This window comes from Trachymyrmex septentrionalis, unplaced genomic scaffold, assembly GCF_001594115.1.
Source record: "Trachymyrmex septentrionalis isolate Tsep2-gDNA-1 unplaced genomic scaffold, Tsep1.0 scaffold13, whole genome shotgun sequence".
Taxonomy (NCBI): Eukaryota; Metazoa; Arthropoda; class Insecta; order Hymenoptera; family Formicidae; genus Trachymyrmex; species Trachymyrmex septentrionalis.
In genome coordinates, this window is record NW_017304438.1 from 3,519,714 (window position 1) to 3,541,440 (window position 21,727).

At 33.8% G+C, this 21,727-nt stretch overlaps 1 protein-coding gene and 1 long non-coding RNA gene across 2 annotated transcripts in view; both read left to right on the plus strand.

Moving 5' to 3' along the window:
- Positions 1-6,005: 6,005 nt before the first annotated feature.
- LOC108756795 lies at positions 6,006-7,605 on the plus strand. Its single transcript, XR_001939864.1, has 3 exons — positions 6,006-6,148; positions 6,214-6,368; positions 6,923-7,605. It is a non-coding gene; the product is annotated as an uncharacterized LOC108756795 (long non-coding RNA).
- Positions 7,606-18,660: 11,055 nt separating this feature from the next.
- Positions 18,661-21,727, plus strand: part of LOC108756790 (uncharacterized peptidase C1-like protein F26E4.3) — a 5,835-nt gene continuing 2,768 nt past the window's right edge. Inside the window, 7 exon segments of the mRNA XM_018500835.1 lie at positions 18,661-18,680; positions 18,682-18,812; positions 18,815-18,830; positions 18,995-19,290; positions 19,536-19,599; positions 19,679-19,877; positions 20,738-21,033. Coding sequence (XP_018356337.1) covers positions 18,661-18,680; positions 18,682-18,812; positions 18,815-18,830; positions 18,995-19,290; positions 19,536-19,599; positions 19,679-19,877; positions 20,738-21,033 — 1,022 coding nt within the window.

Here is a 21,727-nt window from a genome sequence, read left to right on the forward strand (position 1 = left end):
ACTGGGAATTGACATCGCGTATGGACCCTTCGTACATATCCTTCTCTTTGTTCTGGAAAACTTATAGATCAGAAAAGAAGAATTTCAGAATTTTCTGTGACGGTTGGAGATAATAATAATGTCTAGATGTTTTTTTGATACATTGTGCGTATAACGAAAGACGTCTACTGGATTGGACGTTCATACGAGGTTGAATTGTTGCATGGATAGACGATAGAGAGATTGACCTTCTATCTCAGATCAAGTGCTCTCGCCGAGTGAGTATCAATCGCGGATCCTTGACTATTAATTAGATATACACGCGCTCCTAAAAATGGGATTAGTCAGCATGAGCCAGTAGACGTTATCAACGTCTTTATACAGAAGTGCTTGATAGCGATGCCGGAGGGTCGCCTGGTTCTAGAAATAGGCACGAAATATAGCTTTAACTATAGGACTGGCACTTTGAGAGGCTTAGATTATACCAACATTATTTTGACTTTAAGCGAGGCTTAAAACTCTTTCTCTTTCTTAAGACTTAAAAAAAATAAGATAAGTAAATAACAATCTAATAAAATAAAAAGAACCAAAATGGAAAGAAACGAAAAATAAAGAGAGAGAGAGAGAGAGAGAGAGAGAGAGAGAGAGAGAGAGAGTTTTAAACCCTGCTTAAGATCAAAATAAACCGTTGGTGCAATCAGAGTCTTAGTCAACCAGTCTCTGGCGCGGCTCCTCGAAAATTTTACGGCATCTCTGAGATGAAGAAACACCGACCGCTTAGTTAAAATTTCATGGCAATCATCGCTCTAGCTTGTCGTGCTGGAAAATACCAGGAAATACCATCTCCGTCCTTCGCCGATCTATCTTACGGACACCGCGCGGTTTTCCGAGCGCAATCTCTTCCACTCGCAATTTGCGGCTATGACACGCATACTGTTCGCCGGTTTGCCTGCCCGCCTTTGACGGCCGTCGTCATTCCGTGCCTTCCTGGCGATGACGGGGAACGACGGAAGAAGACGCCGCGCGGCAAGGAGATCCGGTGGGTGGTAGACCATGCCGATCGTGTCTCACACATGTCGCTCACACACTCGACCGTGCCGCTGCTCTCCGCTCTTTCGCGTGGCGGTTCGAACCGAATTGTGATACCGAGACTTAGTTTAGCTTGCGTTTACCTCTCGTCTCCGCGGGTCAGTTAGGCTCGCGCTTTCGAGCCGCCAGCACCGGCTGTGTTCTCTTTCTCTCTTTCCCGTGATCTTCTTCGATCGCGAGGTGATCCCACGATCTTTGGTCAGCCGAGCCCTTCCCATTGAATATAATAATTTACTTTTTTAATTTTTTTCTTCTTTTCTTCTTCTTCTGCCTCCACTCGTCACAATCGCCGCAGTCGTTCTCGGCCGCACAAGGCACATGCGAACCGACAGTCGCCGAAGAAGATAGTCCTCGATTTGGACCAAACTGAATCTCGCCATTCTCGAGTAAGTGGTGTAAGATTGTTGAACGGTGCTGTAAAAGGCACGATTGATTTTCTTTTTCACCGATTTTCCCCGAGAGTGAACTTGCCATCCTGACAAGTGAGAGATCGTTCAAATTTGTCGAAGTGTAAATAGCTTGTCAACTGCAAATCTTACGAGTTTCACGCAGAAACTGAAATCATTAAGTCGCAAATTATTACGATAATATAATGGTGAAAATTGAATACAAATAATTATAATTTTTCTCTTAAGATTTTTAACATGAAAGATTGAATATTTAAAACCACAATTTCTGAATCTCGTTGTCTGAAATTAAATTTACTACAACGCACACACACGTGACCGATGAATTGTTCTTATCAGACAAATTGGTGATAACCGAGTTTCAAGATGTAATGCTAATTGCATTCGTCTCTCACTTTCATTCACGGTCACCAGTTATCTGTCTCACGACTGATGAATAGAGACCCGAATTTGAATATCTTATCGAATTGCTATCAGTCGCTGATTCCATTTGTCAATACGTTGTGAAAGAAATGCGAACAAACGCTTTACTTCTCTCCCATCTTTTTTCTCAAACATTCTGGTGACAAAAACAAAAGATTTATCGCGTATATATACGCGTTTAACCTATTTTAATCAAAACGATTACTATAGGAAAGTATAAAATTTTATTTCGTTATAAATGAATAAAAAAATTGCTTGATAAAATAAAATTCTGCTTATAATAAATTTCTGTGAAAAAATTTATATCTTGGTATAAGTTCTTGTTATATTATTCATGTTTTCTAAAAATATCAGGAATAAACTATAACAATTATAACATTTACTTTAAAAATTCAAATTTCAGAACTTAATGAATAGATAATATTAAATCTTTATTAAATTATTGAATAGAATTTGAGGAATAGAATTTTTTAATGCTAACGATTGGATTTTAATCCAATCTATTATTGGATTTTAATCCGTACTAATACAAATCTTAAAATCACATTTGGATAATTAAATAGTTTCGTTCGATTAAATAACTCCCGCATTCTTTCAGTTTAACGCAAAAAAAAAAAGAAAATTGGTCGTTCTTAGAATCGTTTGATGTTAACGATGAAGTCAGCGACGAGAAAAAAATGCGGGGTACATATGACGGGAATTATCCGCTGACGAACTTTGACAAGTGTGAACGCGTAAGTTTGATATCCCGATGTCGCGACCTGCACGATCGGAATAGCAGCAGCCTTAAATAGCGATCTGTCTGTTGTTATCGGTCTAATCCGTAAATTGTATCAATGTACAAATCCAGAGAAGGCGACACTTCAATCTATCGTAATCAGAACCGTGAGGTCAATAAATAGAAATCGAATAGATTCTTGTTTATCTTTTACATTATATTGATTTTTGCTACAATAAGATCGACTAAATCAAGATTTTTTTTTCTCAACTGCGTCTCTCTTTTTTTTATAGCGGTTCATTCGATGCTAGTATTATCTCTATGAGTCTAAGAAGAACCTCATCAAGTCGCATTCTTAGCAGAGCAATTTATATCGCGACGAGCTTGTAATTCTATGCAATCAGTATCTCGCAGCGATTAAGTCGAAAAGAGCGAGCGTGTGCGTTTCGTGCGATAAGTACGAAAAAAATAGGAAAAAAAAGAATAAAATAAAATGAAGAAAAAATAATAGAATTAAAACTTTATTTGTTGAAAGAGTGTCGAGAAATTTATACACTGAAAGACTAGAAAGAATTTTGGCATTTGTGATTGTAAGGTTAGTGTGGGGGTTACTAGGTGAGTGTTGGTGTTACCATAATATTATGATCATTACTGTTATAATATTAGTAATAATAATTATAGTTTTATCAATAAATATATAGAGGTCGGCGAAAATGAAATTAAATTTATAGTTTAAATTTATAGTTATGTTACCATAAAAATATTGTAAATATTATAATTTAACTATGATTTATAATCACATTTTCAGTACTTATTTTATATATATATATATATATTTGTTGATAGAACTACTTATAATTATTATTACTAACAATAATGATAATATATATAATGTTACAATACATAATGTGCTCTCTGAAACTACTTTTAGAATGAATCTCACTCTGAAGAGTAAAATCTCTCTCTTAAAGATTGAAAAAATTGAGCTACTCGTTTTCAAGACTGGCTCTTTAGACTAAGATTCTACTTCAAAGAATTTACAGAGTAATGTTACCATATATTATAATCACAGATATGAACTTTTTTCTTACAATGCTGACGATATGTTGTGACATATTTCGAAACTCACACCCGTTTGCCCTCTCAAACTTTTTCACTCTAATAACAAGTCGCAGTCTTGTTGCTCTGCATCGATTGCTCGTATATATGTAATATTCCAACTTGCATATTAATAGTGTTCACTTTTCCATAAGTACGCGTTAAATTGTAACCAGCTTGCGGAGCTGTAAGCCACACTATAAGGTTGCGATGAACGATGACTGCAGCGGGAAGATGTCAGAGAAAAATTTTACACGTATAATTTGCGAAATGTTATAAAAAGTCTTAGGCTTAATCTTAATGACAAATTCTTTGACAGAAGACATTAAATTTCAGTTATGAAAACTTTCAAAGGAGATACAATTTTTAAAATATCATTTACCAATATTTTCTTGCGGTACTTTTAATTAGAGAAAAAAAAGATTTGTAAAAACTTCATTGATTTAACAAAGTTACAACTGTATATGAACCAGTTTTTTATGTTAAAGAAACAAAGTTGTATAGCTAAATGTAATTAGCAAAATATGATTATTTCTAGGTATTGTAAAACACAATAAATTTGTTAATGCAGCAAAGGTAACTTTCTATGAAATCCAATATCCCAAATTTTTAACAAAACATGCTAGCTATGACATGTACTTTTGCTACAGTAAGGAAGAAAACGTGTCACATTAACAATTTTTATTGTAACAAAGAATTAAATTAAGGCTAAATTAGCATACTGATAATTGCTTACAAATATAATTCCTTTATTGAACCATCAACTCTTAGTTATAGATGTTGAACCCGCTCAGCAAGCTACAGCTTTGCTAAACTACCCAATCTATTTTTTTCTGTGATTGCTTCAGAAACTGCGGCGATGACGGGTAAAAAATATGCCTCTAGGTTTTGCAAAATAAAAATTTGAGATACGATCTAGCATTGTCCCTTATCTACGAGCACTCGATGGAATGTCACCTTGATGAAATGGAGCGTATCACAAACGTATATCAAATATTTCTTGACGTCTCATACACGTGTAATGTGAGCGGATTTATTTCCATCTCATGCGATAAATATACGAAAATTTTTAGAACGTTTTGAAAATCAATATTCTATCTGTGCTACATTTCGCCTTCTTGGTACAACTTGTGCATGCAATGAGTGTTTCGCAAAACTTTTATATACATTTCTTCTACACAACACAAACAATAAACTAAATTATTAAAACATTTATTTTGTGGAAAGAATTTTATTTCGATAGAAATAGATAGCTTAAAAGATAAATCAGGTTGATTTTAGTTTTAATAAAATACATTCTGCAATAATTTCACTCTTTTCACCTGAAATATGTGATAATCGATGAAAACGTATTTATGATTAAATATCTTTTATATTTATTCTTTAGAAAGAATAACTGGAAAATGGATTGGAAAATGGAAATGAATAATAAAAAGAATACTATATTTGGACAAAGCGAAATTTGATGCTTAATAATACTTTTATGTAAATTTACAAATAGAATTTTTAGTTATATAAATTGCACATTAATTTAATTTATCAGACTTAATTTATTGGGCGCGATAATAAATTAAAGCTGGAAAGTGAAAATATCACAAATCACATTGATGGTCAATCTAATGATTAATAATTATTTTAAAATACCGTAAAAGTTTTTTTAAATTCTTATTAGCATCATTATTAGATTGACAATTAATGTAAATTGTAATATTATTTTTAGCTTTAGCTTATGTATTGTATTTCAAGTCCGATAAATTGAATCGGCGCGTAGTTCATATATATAGAATTCGGAAATGTACCTGAAAATTTAAAAACAGAAAAATGTATTATAAATTTCAATAAATAATTATTGAATAGTTTTAGTATAAAACATTTATTTAGTAAATATTTGCTAAATAAATAATATAACAGTTAAATCAAATTAATGGTTTTTGTACCAAATAAATATATGTTTATTAAATATTCAACTGGCATTATTCAAACAAATATTTATTAAAATTTAGCTCTCAGTGTAGAAATATTATTAAGCACAAAGATTCGCTCCCATTGAATGTGTGTAAAATTTTTTTCCTTTAGAAAAATCGTGCTTTTCCAAGCTGAATCGGTATTAATTTTTAATCTATGCCTTTTGTTGATTCTTCCGCTGCATGCAGAGTCGACAGCGGTAAAATTTACGGGCGCAATTAAAGCTCTCATGGTGCAGTTGCATCACCAAAACAAAACGGCGACTAAAAAGTTTCATCTGACGATTCTGTTCTACTTCAAGCCGTATTAATAATCTTCCTCGACGCGCGTCGCGACGGAAAGTAAACATCTTTTGATGGACGAACTACGAACACGAACGCGGCGCGAATAAATCTCGCGCTAATCCCGTGTTAATGAAAAGGTCGGTTATCAAACGTACAAGATGTAGGTCAGGCTCTGACTTCGTGAGGTAAAATACTAATATTATAATACGATTAATATTATAATATTAATATTATCGTGATGCTTATCAAGGATGTCATGGCCTGGCAGTTTTGAAGATTAATTACGACGTCAAGGTCTTACAATGAGGGATTGCTCGTTATGTATTCGCGAGATGTGTCGAAATATTAAAAAAATCGTTGTTGAAAGTACCATAAAATAGGAACTTTGGCTGAAATAATATCCAGGTATACATACTAAAATTAGAACTTAAGACGTTAAAAAACGTTTTAAAAATGTTTTAAATTTTGTATTCTATTAATGTCTTGATTTTTTATGTGTGTGCTCTAAGCATTTTTTTAAATTTTGTCTAAAGTTATCTCGATTGAACTAAAATTTATAGACGTAGCCAAAGGAAATGGAGCAAGGGGGGCTTTTCAAATCTTAAAAAACAAAAGTAATTAAAATTTTACTGTTTACACAGACTAGATTTAATAAGAAATTCACAAGAAATTAATTTTAGAAAAGAAGAAAGAGTTGATGATGAAAATTATAAAAAGATTTTTTGAGAATCCAAGACGGCTTATAATAACGGCGTTATAAGCTTTTTTAGTTCGAAGAATTAGTTTACAAATTTAAGAGAAAAATACAGTAAATTAGTAAATTAAATATGTATTATTTTGTATTTACTCGCCAATAATTAATTAAAAAATAATAATATTAAACAAAACAAGTCTACTCGACTCTTTTCTCCTAAAAAAATTAAATTCACAACTCTAATTTGATCTTCTTTCCTAAACAGAGAATCCTGGCTACACACATCTCACAGTTCACTTTATGATAGATGAAAATTAATTGATAAAAACTGACTGATGAAAAGTGTATCATCAAACGCATTGTGTTTCGCCAAAAGCGTCTGTTAATCTACGGACGGGAGTTGATTTCAGAAGAGAATGTGCACGACACACGTTAGTTTCATAATCGCGTATGCGTCAACATCACGACGTAATCCCCGATGCCGCCCGCATGTAATTCACTTCTCGGAGAGATCGGTATTGCGATACCGGCAGCAAAGTGCGGTGCCAGGCGTGTCCGCAATTTGCCGATAGTCATCAGTTGGCAAGTGCTAACGAGTGTCCCATAACAATAATTAAACGATTATCCCGTCGTTACGATTGCGACGACGAGAACAATCTGTTTTGTGTGTTAGTGAGATTTCGGTATCGCGTCGAGCATATGATCGACTGGAGCATACGATAAACACAGAATTTAATTAATTATCGGAGATCTTAAAACGAATACGGGATAGATCTCGTGGCATAGATCCGTTTACAATGAAATCAAAGACGGAGCATGCAGATTGTCATCGCTATATTTACTTACAACGTATGCAGCACTGGCATTTGATTGTCGAGCATGATTTATGTATTAAACCGTATTAACATAAACGCGAGTTTTAATAAAACTTTAAAATATTATTTGTACCGAGAAAAGATTATTAGAAAAAAATTATACACGTTGATTAGAGAGAAAAATTGTGCACATTAATTAGAGAAAAATGATGTATCTTGTTTTATTTCACGTCTTTTCATTATATTATTATTGTTCTTTTACTTTTTTATTATTTCATTCACACATACACACACGATATCAACGTAGACGTGTAAAAGAAATGATTTTTCCGGTTTTTAATATATCGATCAAGTACGTAAGTTAGTGGAGCTAAGAACGTATATCTATATAGAATAGCGCTGTGCCATCATCATAAACGCGTAGATTGCACTGACACTCGCAAAATCGATATACTTCATTGCTGTAAATTAACCGGACGCGCTTATTGCGACTTACCGTTATCATAGGCGCCGCCATTGAACGGTTATTAGAGACTGGCTATTAATCGCGTCCAATAAATCAGTTTACGATGTTAGAGAGGCATTGATAAATCGTCTGCAAGACGAGATGCGTGTCAGACACGTGATTTGGATACGCTCTTGAGGTTAATCGCGTTCTCTAAAATTGTGCACAGTAACGTTGAATCTTAGCACGATGATGTTAATGAAATTTTGATTATATACTCTCTAAATTCTTTGCAGTAAAATCTTATTCTGAAGAGTGAAAATTGAGCCGGTCTTGAAAAAGAGTGATCCAATTTTCAATCTTTAAGAGTAAGATTTTAAAGTGACAATTTACTCTAAAAGTCTTTTAGAGAGAGTAGATTTAATTACCAATTAAATTTAGTATTATTTTGATATCGAAGCCGGAACGATGAGCGAGGAAACCTATAACAATGATAAATTTAAATCAATGAAATATGACGTGTATATCGCGTAAGTTACAAGCTATTCTAGAATGAGTGCTTCTTCGAGGTATGTGAACGCAAACAACCTATAATACCGCGGAATTTGGGGCAACAGCGCATCATCCTGTCCTTTTACTTGATATGACGTACACGCTATTTTTAGTATTAACAATTTGTAGGGCCGCGAATAACAGCGGCGCGCCGTGCAATAAACACGCTTTAAAAAAAGAGGAAAGTGAAATTTATTTTATAAACGTTAAAAAGAGGTGCGAGCAAAAGAAAAGCCAACGGGCCGTTTATATAAAGCCTAAAACGTGTGAAAAGGAAAACAGCCTTACACTACTAATAATAAACTGGATTTAGTATAAACGTAATTTGATTTTTGCCAACTTTATTTGAAAGTGACTGCACGGAGAGAATTAGAAAAAAATAAATAAATTTATGTAAAATAAAGATTATATTTACAAAATTCACAAATATGATATATTCCTGAAAAATCATCATTGTATATAATGCCACGTTTGAATTCCAATAGAGTTTCAACTGAGACGTATTGATATATTGAACTGAAACTTCGCGATAAATTCTTCAATCAGAAAAAATGATGACAGACGGAATTACGCGCAAGGCGCAATACACGGGGTGAAAAATGTTCAATATCTCGTGCCACATACGTGACATTTATCGCTCGTCGTTCCTTATTCAACGAGAAAAGCAGGTAGCATGAATCAGCTGGCACACGTCTTAGCGTTGACGCAAGAGGTCGAGCTTGCGAGCGATAGCTGTCCGATCCGGCACGATGTTTCGGATTCTCTATTTGAGAGCGATGACCATGAATGCGTGGGTCGAAAGCCCTCGTGCAGAAACGCACTTCTTTAATAAAGCCCAGTTATGTTATTGCAAGCCAATAATAGCGCTCGTTACGCTGGCGATAATTGCTCCATCGGTCTATAAATCTCAATTGCTTTTTGTGCAATGCACGTTAATAAAAAAAAAAAGATTTACGATTGTATAAAAAATATCGCATGCGAAAGTATACGAAAATATTATAGTACATGTCATATATATGATATACACAGAATAAAATATTAACGTGAATTGTTTTTTGAAATAAAATATTTTAAAAATATAATATTTCGTAAACGTTTGTAAAACATTTTAAAATATTGCATTAAAACATTTAACAAAAATATTTCAGAAATATTCTACAAATATAGTAAGAAAAAAAATATTTTTAAAACTGATATTTTGGACAAATTTTTATATTTCAAAAATATTTTACGAAAAATTTCTGAAATATTTTAAATCTTACAACAAAATATTTTGGAAATATTTTTGAAATATTTCATATTGTGTGGAAGATTTTTCAAATATTTTTATATATAATATTTTTCGAGAATAAAATTACTAAAAGCATTTTTTTGTCCAAGAAGGAAATCGGAAACATGAAAAATTCTATAGTTGCGTTGATCGGAGTCAATCAGACGCTACGGTTATTATTTGTTTCGAGCTTATTCCACGTCGAGAACGTACACAAAAGAAAGATGTAATTCTCGTCAATGTGCATAAAAAAGCTGCCGTAAAAAAAAACAGCAAAGAGCGAATTGCAAAAGAATCTTTTAATTCCGATATATTCTCCCCCGTACGCTTTTTGTACGATCTATAAAAATAAGCAAAAGCAGAATATAAAACAGGGGCTTTATACGTCGGTTTATTTTTCCAATATCCGGCGGGGTGGAATGCTCGAACGCATTCAGAAATACCTATACGAAAGAAGTAGATACGTGCTCACTTCAATCTTTTCCTTCGGGACGATCGTTATTCTCTCGAAATATATCCCTACAATTCGTGTAGAGATAAATGCACCGAAGCTGTTTTGTGGGATTAAAAGAAATTTCCGACACTATTTAGAAGCAAAATATAAAAAAAGAATTAATTTTTTCTTAAATTTTTGTAAAATTAAATCCCTGTAATCCGTGTAAAAATAAATGCACTAAAAATAAATGCTACTTGTATATTGCAGATTAGAAGAAATTTTCGACGGTATTTAGAAGCAGAGAGAAAAATTAAAATTAATTTCCCCAAATTTTTGTTAAATTAAATTCCTGCTAGTTGCGTGAAAATAAATGCGGCAGAAATAAATGCTTCTTGTTTAGATTAAAAGAAACTTTTGATGTTACTTACAATTAGAAATAAAGTAGAGAGAAAAATTAGAATTAATTTTCTCGAATTTTTGTGAAATTAAATTTTGAAAACTGTGTGAAAATAAATGCATCGAAAATAAGTGCTCGTATATTGTAAATTTTGTTAAATTTTCGTTCTATTTACAAGCGAAGTAGAGAGAGAATGATTAGAATTAATTATTGTGAAGTTATAAATTGAGACTTTTATTAGAAAGATTGAAGAATGTGGAGGAGCGTGTTAATATGTAACTTTTTCTGCGGCACCCAGTATCCTTCGCGATAGATGATGCGAGAAAGTTTACGCCGGTTCTGTACGCCGGTTGTCTATGTTGACGCATTGATATCGTGTTATGTCATTGCGTTTAACGGCGCGCTTAATAATCAGTCTGCTGCCAGGGATTACAGAATGCCCTCCGCCTTATGAATGTATGCAAACATCGTCGTCAATCTGCTTAGCATAGGCGAAAGATTGTCGATAGAAATTTCGAAATTTGTCCTCCTCGATAAAATTTAGCTCTGTCTTGCTCTACATTGTGATTTAAAAATTGTATTTATATTAAAAAATTTTACTTAATAATCAACTGCAGTCTCTTCAGAAAATGCGGGGAATAAGTGAATAAAATATACGTAATGTGCTCGTTGAGAGAAATGTTTTGTATGACATGTGTGTGACTTGTGAAAACTTTTTAAATTAAAAAATAAGAAAGTTTTAATTAAAAAGTAAGTAAAGTTTCAATTAAAAAGTAAGAAAGTTTTAATTAAAAAATAAGTGAAATCTAAATTAAAAGTAAGTTAAAATAACTCAATTTTTATTAGAACAACAAAATTTTTTAATTAAAAAATTATAAAGTTTCGTAAATCATATGTCACACAAAACATTTCTGTCAGTGTATGGAAAAAAACAGCTTAAATTATCTAAAAATTTAGCAAGTTCAGCTCTGAAAATAGTTTTATTATATTAACAAAATAATTATGTAGGACGTTTAAATTGGTTTAAAATGTCAAAACTTTTTGCAGCATTGCTCATTATGCTTAAGTGTCTTATATAATTATTTTGATAAATTAACAAAATTATTTTCAGATCTGTATCTATACTTAAATTTTTAGTAAAATCGTTTTTTCCATGTGTGATAAGAGAAAATTACGAGATAAATGTATGCGAGAGTTTTGAGTGTTAAATGTCGAGGATCTAAATGGGAATCAGAGATCGATACTGGTTTCTCGTCGAAATCTGCATACTCGTTGAAAACCTGGCGAACAGAAGACCCTTCTTTCCAAGGAAAGAAGACTCGTGAATTCACCAAGAGTAATAATTTGAAGGACAATCGTCGGTTGACGTGTAATCTATAAGTATACTCGTGTAACCGAGCGTTGTATCAGTTGCGGATGAATCACGCAGCCGATTCGATGACAAGCGGATGTGTGTAACGAAAAAATGGAGAAAGAACCTGCGACTTGCGGAAGTGACAACTCGTCTGACTTCCAGGCATGAAGAAATAATTCGTTCGGTGAAAGATGCGATTAATTCATTTCTATCCGATGCGTAGCGCGAACGCGTGAGCGAGTTGACGCGATGCTTATGGAATTTAATCTATAATTATGATGTAAAGACCACGCTCTGGCCGTCTAATCGGAGACACGCGTTGCATTTAATCAGAGAGGCTGCGCCATTCGCAACGCCACGCGCGGCTTCGCCTGTGCTGATCTCACTCGTCACCGTTATTGCTTCGGCATCAATCAAGGAGCGATACAAGCGTGAATGAAAACTTATTTTTACGATTTTTCACGGTACACATGCCAGTGTTTACGCAGTACCGCAGAGAGATAAACCCTTTTTATTGATTGCCACAATTAAATAATTTTCTTTTCGATAATTTTTTTTTATCAATAATATGTCAGTTTAATATACTATTTAATTATATTTGTCTTTCACAAAACTTACAATAAAATCTTTATTTCTACCTTCAAAAAAATTAACATATTGCTAACGCTTATCTATGTAAGGAAACATTTTTATTAAAATATCTAAAAATTTAACTATACTGAAAAAATACTAAATATTTGTTTAAATAACCTTACGTAACTATTTACTAAATGTAAACATTTATTTATTTGATACAAAAAACCATTAATTTGATTTAACTCATTTTTTTTATTGTGTAAATATTTATTTAATGTAAATAAATTGTTGGTATTATTCAAAGAAATACAAAAAATGTACTAAGATTTGTAAATTGTTTTCAGATACAAATCTAATAATAATTTTATTAAACTATCAAAATAATTATGTAAAAATTATAATTTAATACGTTGATATTTTTTACAGCATTGTTTATGTATACTTGAGCGCGTCCTCTACATTTTTTTCATCATAATTATTTTAATAATCCAACAAAATTATTTTCAGATTTGTATCTACCAAAATTAGATTGTTCTTTTTTGCTATTATGTAGACCACCAATTTTTTAATTAATTCGGTATAATTAGATAGACTAAATCTATGATAAAGGAACTGCTCAAAGAAACTCTCTTCTTTAAATTTGACCGACTTTGAATTCGAAAAGTCGGTCACGATAATAAAACGCAGCGATAAAGGTTGCATAGCTTTCCGTCGACGGTATTCATCGACCAATCTCGGATCTGACGTCACGTAAAATACGATTAATCGATACGCGAGAGCTGTACCAATGATACTCTTCCACTTTTTATTTGTGGCAGTCACGCCATCAATGATGTTACGAATCTTTTCATTGATGGTTGAGTTTTTATTTTCCTACATATTACAACGTTTTAAAGACTGCATTGATTTCATAAAAGTGCAAATCTTTTCACATTTTTACATCGTAGAGGCAATAAACCGATTTAGACAATTCAATCTTTGCCAAAGAAAAGTATTACTTTAAGATTGTTAAATATTATAATAATAATAATAATAAAATGATGAACAGGCAGTAGGAAACACTGCAACGCGGAAAATGGGACAGCGAGAAATTGTGGAAACGGTATTTCTGGAAACGACATGTGTTTCCTTATTTGCGTTTATACCGAGCAATATTACGGTACAAACCGCGTTAGACACGAAGCGCAATTCAGACACAAAGGAGTTTCGCACGAATAATTAACGATCGTGCAGACATCTAACCGTTGTAGGCGGATAGGATCAAATCGCGGTTGCAATATGAATTTACTGTTAATGGGGCTAAAAGAGTCAAGAACACTTTGTTATGCAGTGATGAATGATAATAGCTAATAAATGAGTGGTTAATATTTCGCGTTACCTACTAATATGCCCTAAAACTCGATTTTTACGAGCGCAACATGATAGCCAGGTGGTAACGAAATTGGCCTGGGCCGAAGAAAAAATTACGATTGATCGGCAATGCTTGCGCGATGGTTCAGAATCAATCAAATGGATGATAGCTTCATAAAGTATATACTGATCGTTTGATCGAGATAAAGTTATTCTGTTTTATATAGATTTTTATACATGATAAAAAATGGACAAATTTTTTTGACTGAATAATGAAAATATCTAATAATTTTAAGTTGAAATTAGATCGATAAGAATAAATTAAATGATATCCTATTTTCAATCAAAGCAAATTTTGGTGTTTATTCAAATTTACAAATACATTTTTAAATTCTGTACTTCAATATTGTAATAGTGCTTATTAGCATTATTATTAAAAATTGACGATCATTGTAATTTGTGATGCTATTTCTGACCTCAATTTATGATTGCGTTTCAAATCCGATAAGCCGATTCGGCGAGCAGTTCATGGAACTGAAAAATGTATTTGCAAATTTGCATATGAACGCTATTGTGCACCAAGATCCGCTTCGACCAATAATAGAATTATTTTTTCTTATTTGAAAATATCTAATATATCAAAAAGTAAAGTTTATTTTGAATTAAAATGGGATTGTTTTTACTCATAAGCTAGCAATTAATCGAACATATTTCGAAGACAGTCAATATAAAAAACGGGGAGATACTGTTTCTCTCATAAGTTATAAGCTAATCTGACCCTTGGTGAAGGGAATTTATGAGATGCCGGAGGAGAGAAAGAGGGAGCTAATAAAAATATACAATCTGCGATCTTCCCTGTGGCAAAGGGACTTTAAATTGACTATTTTCAAGACTGACTTTAAAGTAGGCCCATTGATTTGGAGGTCCTAGAACAGCCATGTATCTTAACCTTGGTAACCTTAGAAATACTTCTGGAGTCGCGCCAGTCTCCGGTTGGTTAAATGAACTGTCTGTCTCCGTCAGTGTGTCAACTTCACTTACATTAATTAGCATTCAGAGAATTAGCATTCTCATCGATTTTACTTACTCGCTGGTTGTTCGACTAAGTTTGTATTGTTGTAACTTAACATTCTAGCAATTTCAGCTCGTTGGAGCCTCGTGCCATGGTCAAAGCGTGAGAGGCCCTAATTGCGATAAAACGAAAATAGCGGAGAACTTTCAACGTGCTATTTCAAGTGCACCGAAATTAAACAACTGTCGCGGTGCATGCCAACGCATTCACGCAGCAAAATGTTATAGTTACCTAACAACGCGTCCGGTGACTCGACTCTCCCGTTATCGCGAAATGTATCAAATTCGCGAATAATGTAACTTTGGACCACGTCCAGAATCCGTGAGTTCAGTTCTTGAGCAGATGACTCGCGCACAAAGGCCACTTGCATTTCACTTTACAACTTATTATTGATTTTCTTTCTATTATTGAACTTCCATCGTTCCTTCGGTCGTTCCTCCTGGAGGCCGTAGATGACCGACTTCTGTTATTATCACTTCATCGCGAGTGACAAATTTGCGTATCAATGAATACGACAATGGTAGCGCGGCGCGCGCGATATAATTCTACATGGAAAGGATGGTTTTGTAGTATTTAAAAATTTAATTAGATACAAAGCTAAAAATAATTCTGTTGACCTATCAAAATAATTATGTATGACATTCAAGTTGATTACTAGACTTTTTTGGTAGGATGTTATCATGCTTGAGTTTTCTACATTGTTATTTTGACAGCTCAACATAATTATTTTTAGATTTGTATCTAGCTAAATTTTTAAATGCTTTAACAAAATTGTTCTCTCCATAGCTCTGTTCTTTTATTGCTGCATTAGACTGCACCAGAATTTTCTTTCCCATTTTCAATAAATATCAAACGTATACTTATTTCATTTGAAGTTCCAAAGGTGTGTATACTAGTTCAGTTATAGAAAACAGATCTTATATTTCCTCGTGTTTGTTTATCATATCAACGTTCAAACGATCAGAGATGCACAGAAAGGATAATTTTACTAAAATATCTAAAAATTTGGCTAGATTCAGATCTGAAAATTCTGTTCATCAAAATAATTACGTAGGACGCTCAAAGTTGCTAGAATGTCAAATTTTTATGTAACTTGTTCAGCATGCTTCAGATTCCTATATAATTATTTTAGCTCAATAAAATTATTTTCTTTTAAATATTTCAACAAAGTCGCTCGTATAAATTATTCTTTTCACATGCACTCCAAACAAATATAGGCCCCGCACGTTTGCGCGGGAGAAGGACCTCAAAATGCAAATTCAATTCTCTGAGATTCCACATGCAGATATCGGTGATTTATAAATTCACCAAACAAAGCCCTATCGAGTCTTCTGTTCTCTAATTTACTTATTTTTTTTTTATAACTCGGGAGTCGGTGATACATCTCAGGGTTGTTTGTCGGTCGCAAGCCCATTTAATTTAGACTCCGTTTTTAATTAACATTCTTTCGTCTATCGTCCGAAGATGTCCTTATTATGACCTTCGTAGGGCGCGACGCTGATGTCATTGGTCAGCGGTCTCGTAGACGCACCGTTGCGCCCATTATTCTTTCATTCAACTCGCGGGTTCTTAACTAGAGTTTTACGATCTTCTGTTTGCTTTTGTCCTTACACTAATTAATATTATTTCTTCTTCTTGCCGGGCAAGGGGGCGGGGTCACGGACCTGGAGATTACGAGCTCTCTGATATTTTTTATTTTTTTATTTGGATTTGTCATTTGTGCGTAAATTACCGTTTATTGCGTCGATGGCGCGCGAAGATGACTTTGAGGACACTTTGTGGCGTGTCGGAGAAAGACGGGTCAAACGAACGACCCACTTATGAGTTCCCGCGCGACGACAGATTATTTGCATTAATTGCCCGTTTCTCAATGAAGGCGCTCTTCGCGAAGAGTACACACGATCGGGGACACTTGATCCTTCGTCTATACGTGCATAGAAGCAGCTGCCGATGCAGTTCTCGGAAGCATGTAGAACGAGAAGCACATTGGAGTACGCATCGTTGAGTAGAATAATTTTGCGCTTCATGTATTATAAGAATGTTATACGGATTATGTAAATTTTCGCGAACTGTGACTCTTCAACTAATTTCTAATTAATTTTTCTTTAATATTAATATATATATTAAGAGTACAAAAAAAAAAGAATGATTATTGCTGAAGTACCTAAAAAATTTAACTAGATACAGATCTGGGAATAATTTTGTTGGACCGTTAAAATAATTCCGTAGAAAACTTACTTTCTAAAACTTCTAGAGTGAAATGTTCACTCTGAAGAGTAAAATCTCAATATAATTAAACAATTCTTTTTAAAGACTAGCTCAATGTTCTCTTCAGAGTGAGATTCCACTCCAAAGAATTTACAGAGTAAGCATGATGAGCGATCCTGCAAAAAGTTTTGACATTTTAGTAACCAGTTTGAGCATTCTGTGATTATTTTGATGATTCAATAAAATTATTTTTAGATCTGTATCTAGCTAGATTTTTAGATATTTCTACAAAACCATCTATTCCGTAAAAAGTTTGTTTAATAAGATGTGATAGTTGAAGTCAAAAGCAGTTTGTTCATCAACACGCAAATATTGTGCCTATTTCTTTTTATCAAAAATATTTGCTCCTAAAAAGTGTAATTCTGCTATTTGTGTGTGTATCTGTGTGTCTGATTTGGATCCTATAGAGAAGTGCATGTACGTATTTAAATTTAATTAAGTACCATCGGCTGGAAAATCGGTATCGTTACGCAAGCGCGTGCGCTTGTCCGAACTCAGGAAGCTGAAATCACAATTCTCGTTCCAGTCTGGTAAATTTCATCAATATTATAATGCAGCTGATTCGGGTGACACTCGTTTCAGAGTTACATGATCCGTAATAGACGATCGCATGGACCGATCGTGCGAGTAACTGATTAAGCTCGTTGCCGCGATGAAAATAGTTGAATCGCCATCAACGAACGAATTGTTTCAATCTAATCATAAATTATTAAATTTCTCGATGTATATTTGTCTTATTGACAGAGATTGATTATAAAGGGAATAGAGTTAAATTTAAATCTTTTTTATTGTTATAATATAAAAATTAATTAAGTTTCCAGATGTTATTTTTAACTATTTTCTAACTATATCTTTAATCTGTGAATGAACAATTTTTAATAAAATTAATTTTTAATAAGATTGACAAAGAAGATAATAAATATCCAAGGGTTAAACATCGCAGAAGTTGGTCTTAAAAGAGAGAGAACAAAGATACATATCTAGGAAATCTTCAAATCATTATTTATATACTATACAACGCGGAATATCGTCTAAATTAAATTCTCGCAACTTCGTACTCTAACTCAACTCGATTTCTAAGGTTTGTTTTTTATTGCTGCACTAGATTGGACTAGAACGTAATTACTCTCCCCTTTTGTCAAACTTCAAACATATATCTATTTCACTTTAAGTACAAAAAGTATATACTAAGTTCAGTTATAAAAAACAAACTTCTAAAGTGAGAGCTATAAATTTTTATAGGTATAAAATCTATAAAAAAGCTATAAAAAACAGTTGTAAAACAGATTTCTCAGATAAAAGAATTAGAAGTCAAAGAGAGAGATTAACGATTTGTTCGATAGAATGCTATACGTGGGGACATTGCACAAGTCTAGAAAGACTTCCATCATTCTCTCTAGAATATTTCATGACGAATCATGCGGCATTTAAGCTGCCAACACCTTGAAGTCGTTCCAAAGCAGACGGGATGACGCGTCTCGCGGCCGGCCCCAACATTGCAAACTCTTGGCAACGTTATTGTTGTCAACTGCCAGTTGTTACCGAACTCTACATACCGCTTGAGCACACCTGGTTATGCGACATTGGTGTCTCTCGAAGTTGCGCGAAGTTATCGGAAGGACTTAGAAGTTTCATAGAGTAAATTAAACTATTTGAAAGATAAGATTAGATAAGAATACGTCGTGAAATTAAAACAAAATACATAGAAATTAGAATAAATAGTAAAAGAAGAAAACATACAAAGATTTTAGTAAAAAATGTCGTATTCATTATAAAATAAGAAGTTTGACATTCCCTTTCAGGATGTGGACCGCACACTGCCAAAATTTAGTATTCATTGCCTTTGTGTTCTTACCCTCCGTCGTGAGAGGCATCCCAGATTATTCTGGATTGCCACCGGGACCGTATTGTGCCTCGAGGTATCCTGAAGGCAGTTGCTGCCCAGGACGACAGGATGAATGCAGCGCGCCGATCCTCAAGACGTTGTGCTACTGCGACGATTTTTGCAATCGAACTCGCGAAGAAGACTGCTGTCCAGATTACTGGTACCATTGCAGAGGACTGCCGACCACCACATCGGCACCCGAGGAGCTAAGGAGTTCGTATATGTAAAATACAATTATAAAAATGAGATTTAAACGTATATAAAAATTTATATAATCTACTATAATTTATGTAATGTATTTGTGTAATCAGACTTACCTTGCATTTGAAGAAAATAAGTCTCAAGCATTGAAATTACATAATTGAAATTGTTTACAATGATGGATTTTGAACGTGACTGTTCATATTTTTTATTGATACGTTAAGTTTGTGTTTTTGAAGTTTTGTGCGTTGTTTCAGTATGCTTTTTCCAAGGAAAAGAATACTATCACGGGCAAACGTTGAAAGTCAATTGTAACACATGGTAATATCTTCTCTTCCATTTTTAATATAAATAAACGAGAAAAAGTATACGTACGAATTCTGTAAGTTTTACATTGTAGTAAATGCTCCTCGCTTGGCAAGCGCGCCGAAGTGCTCTGCGAGGAGAATCGCTGTTTGATCGAGCCGGAGTTGATGGAGGAGCTCAATTTGCAAGGACCAACTCTAGGTTGGCAAGCGAGCAATTATTCCGAATTCTGGGGAAGGACACTTCGGGAAGGTGTGGAGCTTCGTCTGGGCACTCTCAATCCCTCACAATCCGTAAGTGTTTTAGAACCCAGTGAGAAATTACGATGAAATTGATATCGAATCGACGTCGAATTAGATGATTTCGATGTCGATTCCATTGTCATTTCTGACTGAGAATCATTACTGAGATCGGGTTTAAGTAATCAAAAGTCTGTCCGAGGAAAATTATCGCGAGACATTTACGGAATACTTTTCGCGATAGTGAATCTTTGTAACATCTTGATCACAGCAATATACATTTAAAGGCGACAATCAATTATTCAAGAAGACAAATTTAAAAATCGCTGTCGGAACGAAAAGTTTTTATACAGCGGACTTGCACGAAACTCTTTATACTCGATGAATTCAAAATAAGGCAACCTTAACACGTGGCTATCTGTAGACGCAATACTACCACGTAAGATTAGGTCAATTGCTTCGACTTGTGCAACCAAAGTTAAAATTCTAAAGCAATCTTTAGTACTTCGCTGCGGGGCTCTTATGAATAAGAAAGCGCCCAACGACGTTGCTTACAGCGTCTTTTAGTCCTCCGAAATGCCTGAACTCATTGCCCGAGGACGCGAATATCTTTTCCTCGATCGTAAATGAGATTCGTCAATGTGCATGCAGGTAAATGGAACACGCGATCAAAGAGGCCCCAGGGTCGTTTCGCTTAAAGCTCGCTTAATTTGTACATAAGCTTTATCAGATTCTATTATTTTATATATTAACTACAACTCAACTACAAGTATAAAATAGATCTTGATAGATTTTGATTCGACAACAGGCTGGCTTGAGGAGATTTTTTTAAATATATTTATTTATTCAATGTGTATTCTGAAAGTATACGTTTCGTTCAATGATGCTTTCTTTGACTGCTTTCTTTCGCGTAGGTGTACAAAATGAACCCGGTGCGACGCATTTACGATCCCGATGCACTGCCGCGGGAGTTTGACTCCAGGACGCGCTGGTCACGCGACATATCCAGCGTTCATGATCAAGGATGGTGCGGCGCGTCCTGGGCCATATCTACGGCCGACGTTGCGACCGATAGGTTCTCGATCATGAGCAAAGGTGCCGAGGACGTAGAGCTGAGTGCCCAGCATCTGCTCTCTTGCAACAACAGAGGACAACAAGGCTGCAGAGGCGGTTATCTTGACCGCGCTTGGCTCTTCATGAGAAAATTCGGGTACTTTACAATCTGATGGTGAATGAATTCAGTCACTCGCACTATACTGATCAGTATACATTAAAGTTGCTTGTACCTAAATATAAAGTATCTATAAATATAGTAGTGTAATATTGATATGTAATATAATGAACTTTGAAACAATACATGTATATTGTGTTAAATAATGTGACAATGCCATTTGATGGTTTAAAATATTCATTATGCTTTTACATTAACTTTGACAATTTCATGTATAGCAGCTTTTAGTATGCATTATTGCAAGTGACTGAATTTACTATGAAATTCTCTTTCAAATGTTAAACAATCTTTCTAATTGTACACACAGTCTTGATCATAAATTTTATTAAATAAACATTAATAACAATAAGAGCTGTGAGCCAGATTTCAATATATTTAATTTTTTGAACAGACATTTCGTCATCCTCAGTGTATACAATGTAGAAAAATTAAACGTAAAATTTATAAAAATTTATATCTAATCGTTTTATGATTTTTATTAATTTTGCGTTTAATTTTTCTACATTGTATACACTGAGGATGACCTGACGATAAAGTCGAAACGTCTGTTCAAAAATGTAAATATATTGAAATCTGGCTCATAGCTCTTATTGTTATTAATGTTTATTTATTATTATTGAGTCATTATAATGTTATTTTTATAAATTTTATTATCTTATATATTAACTACAAG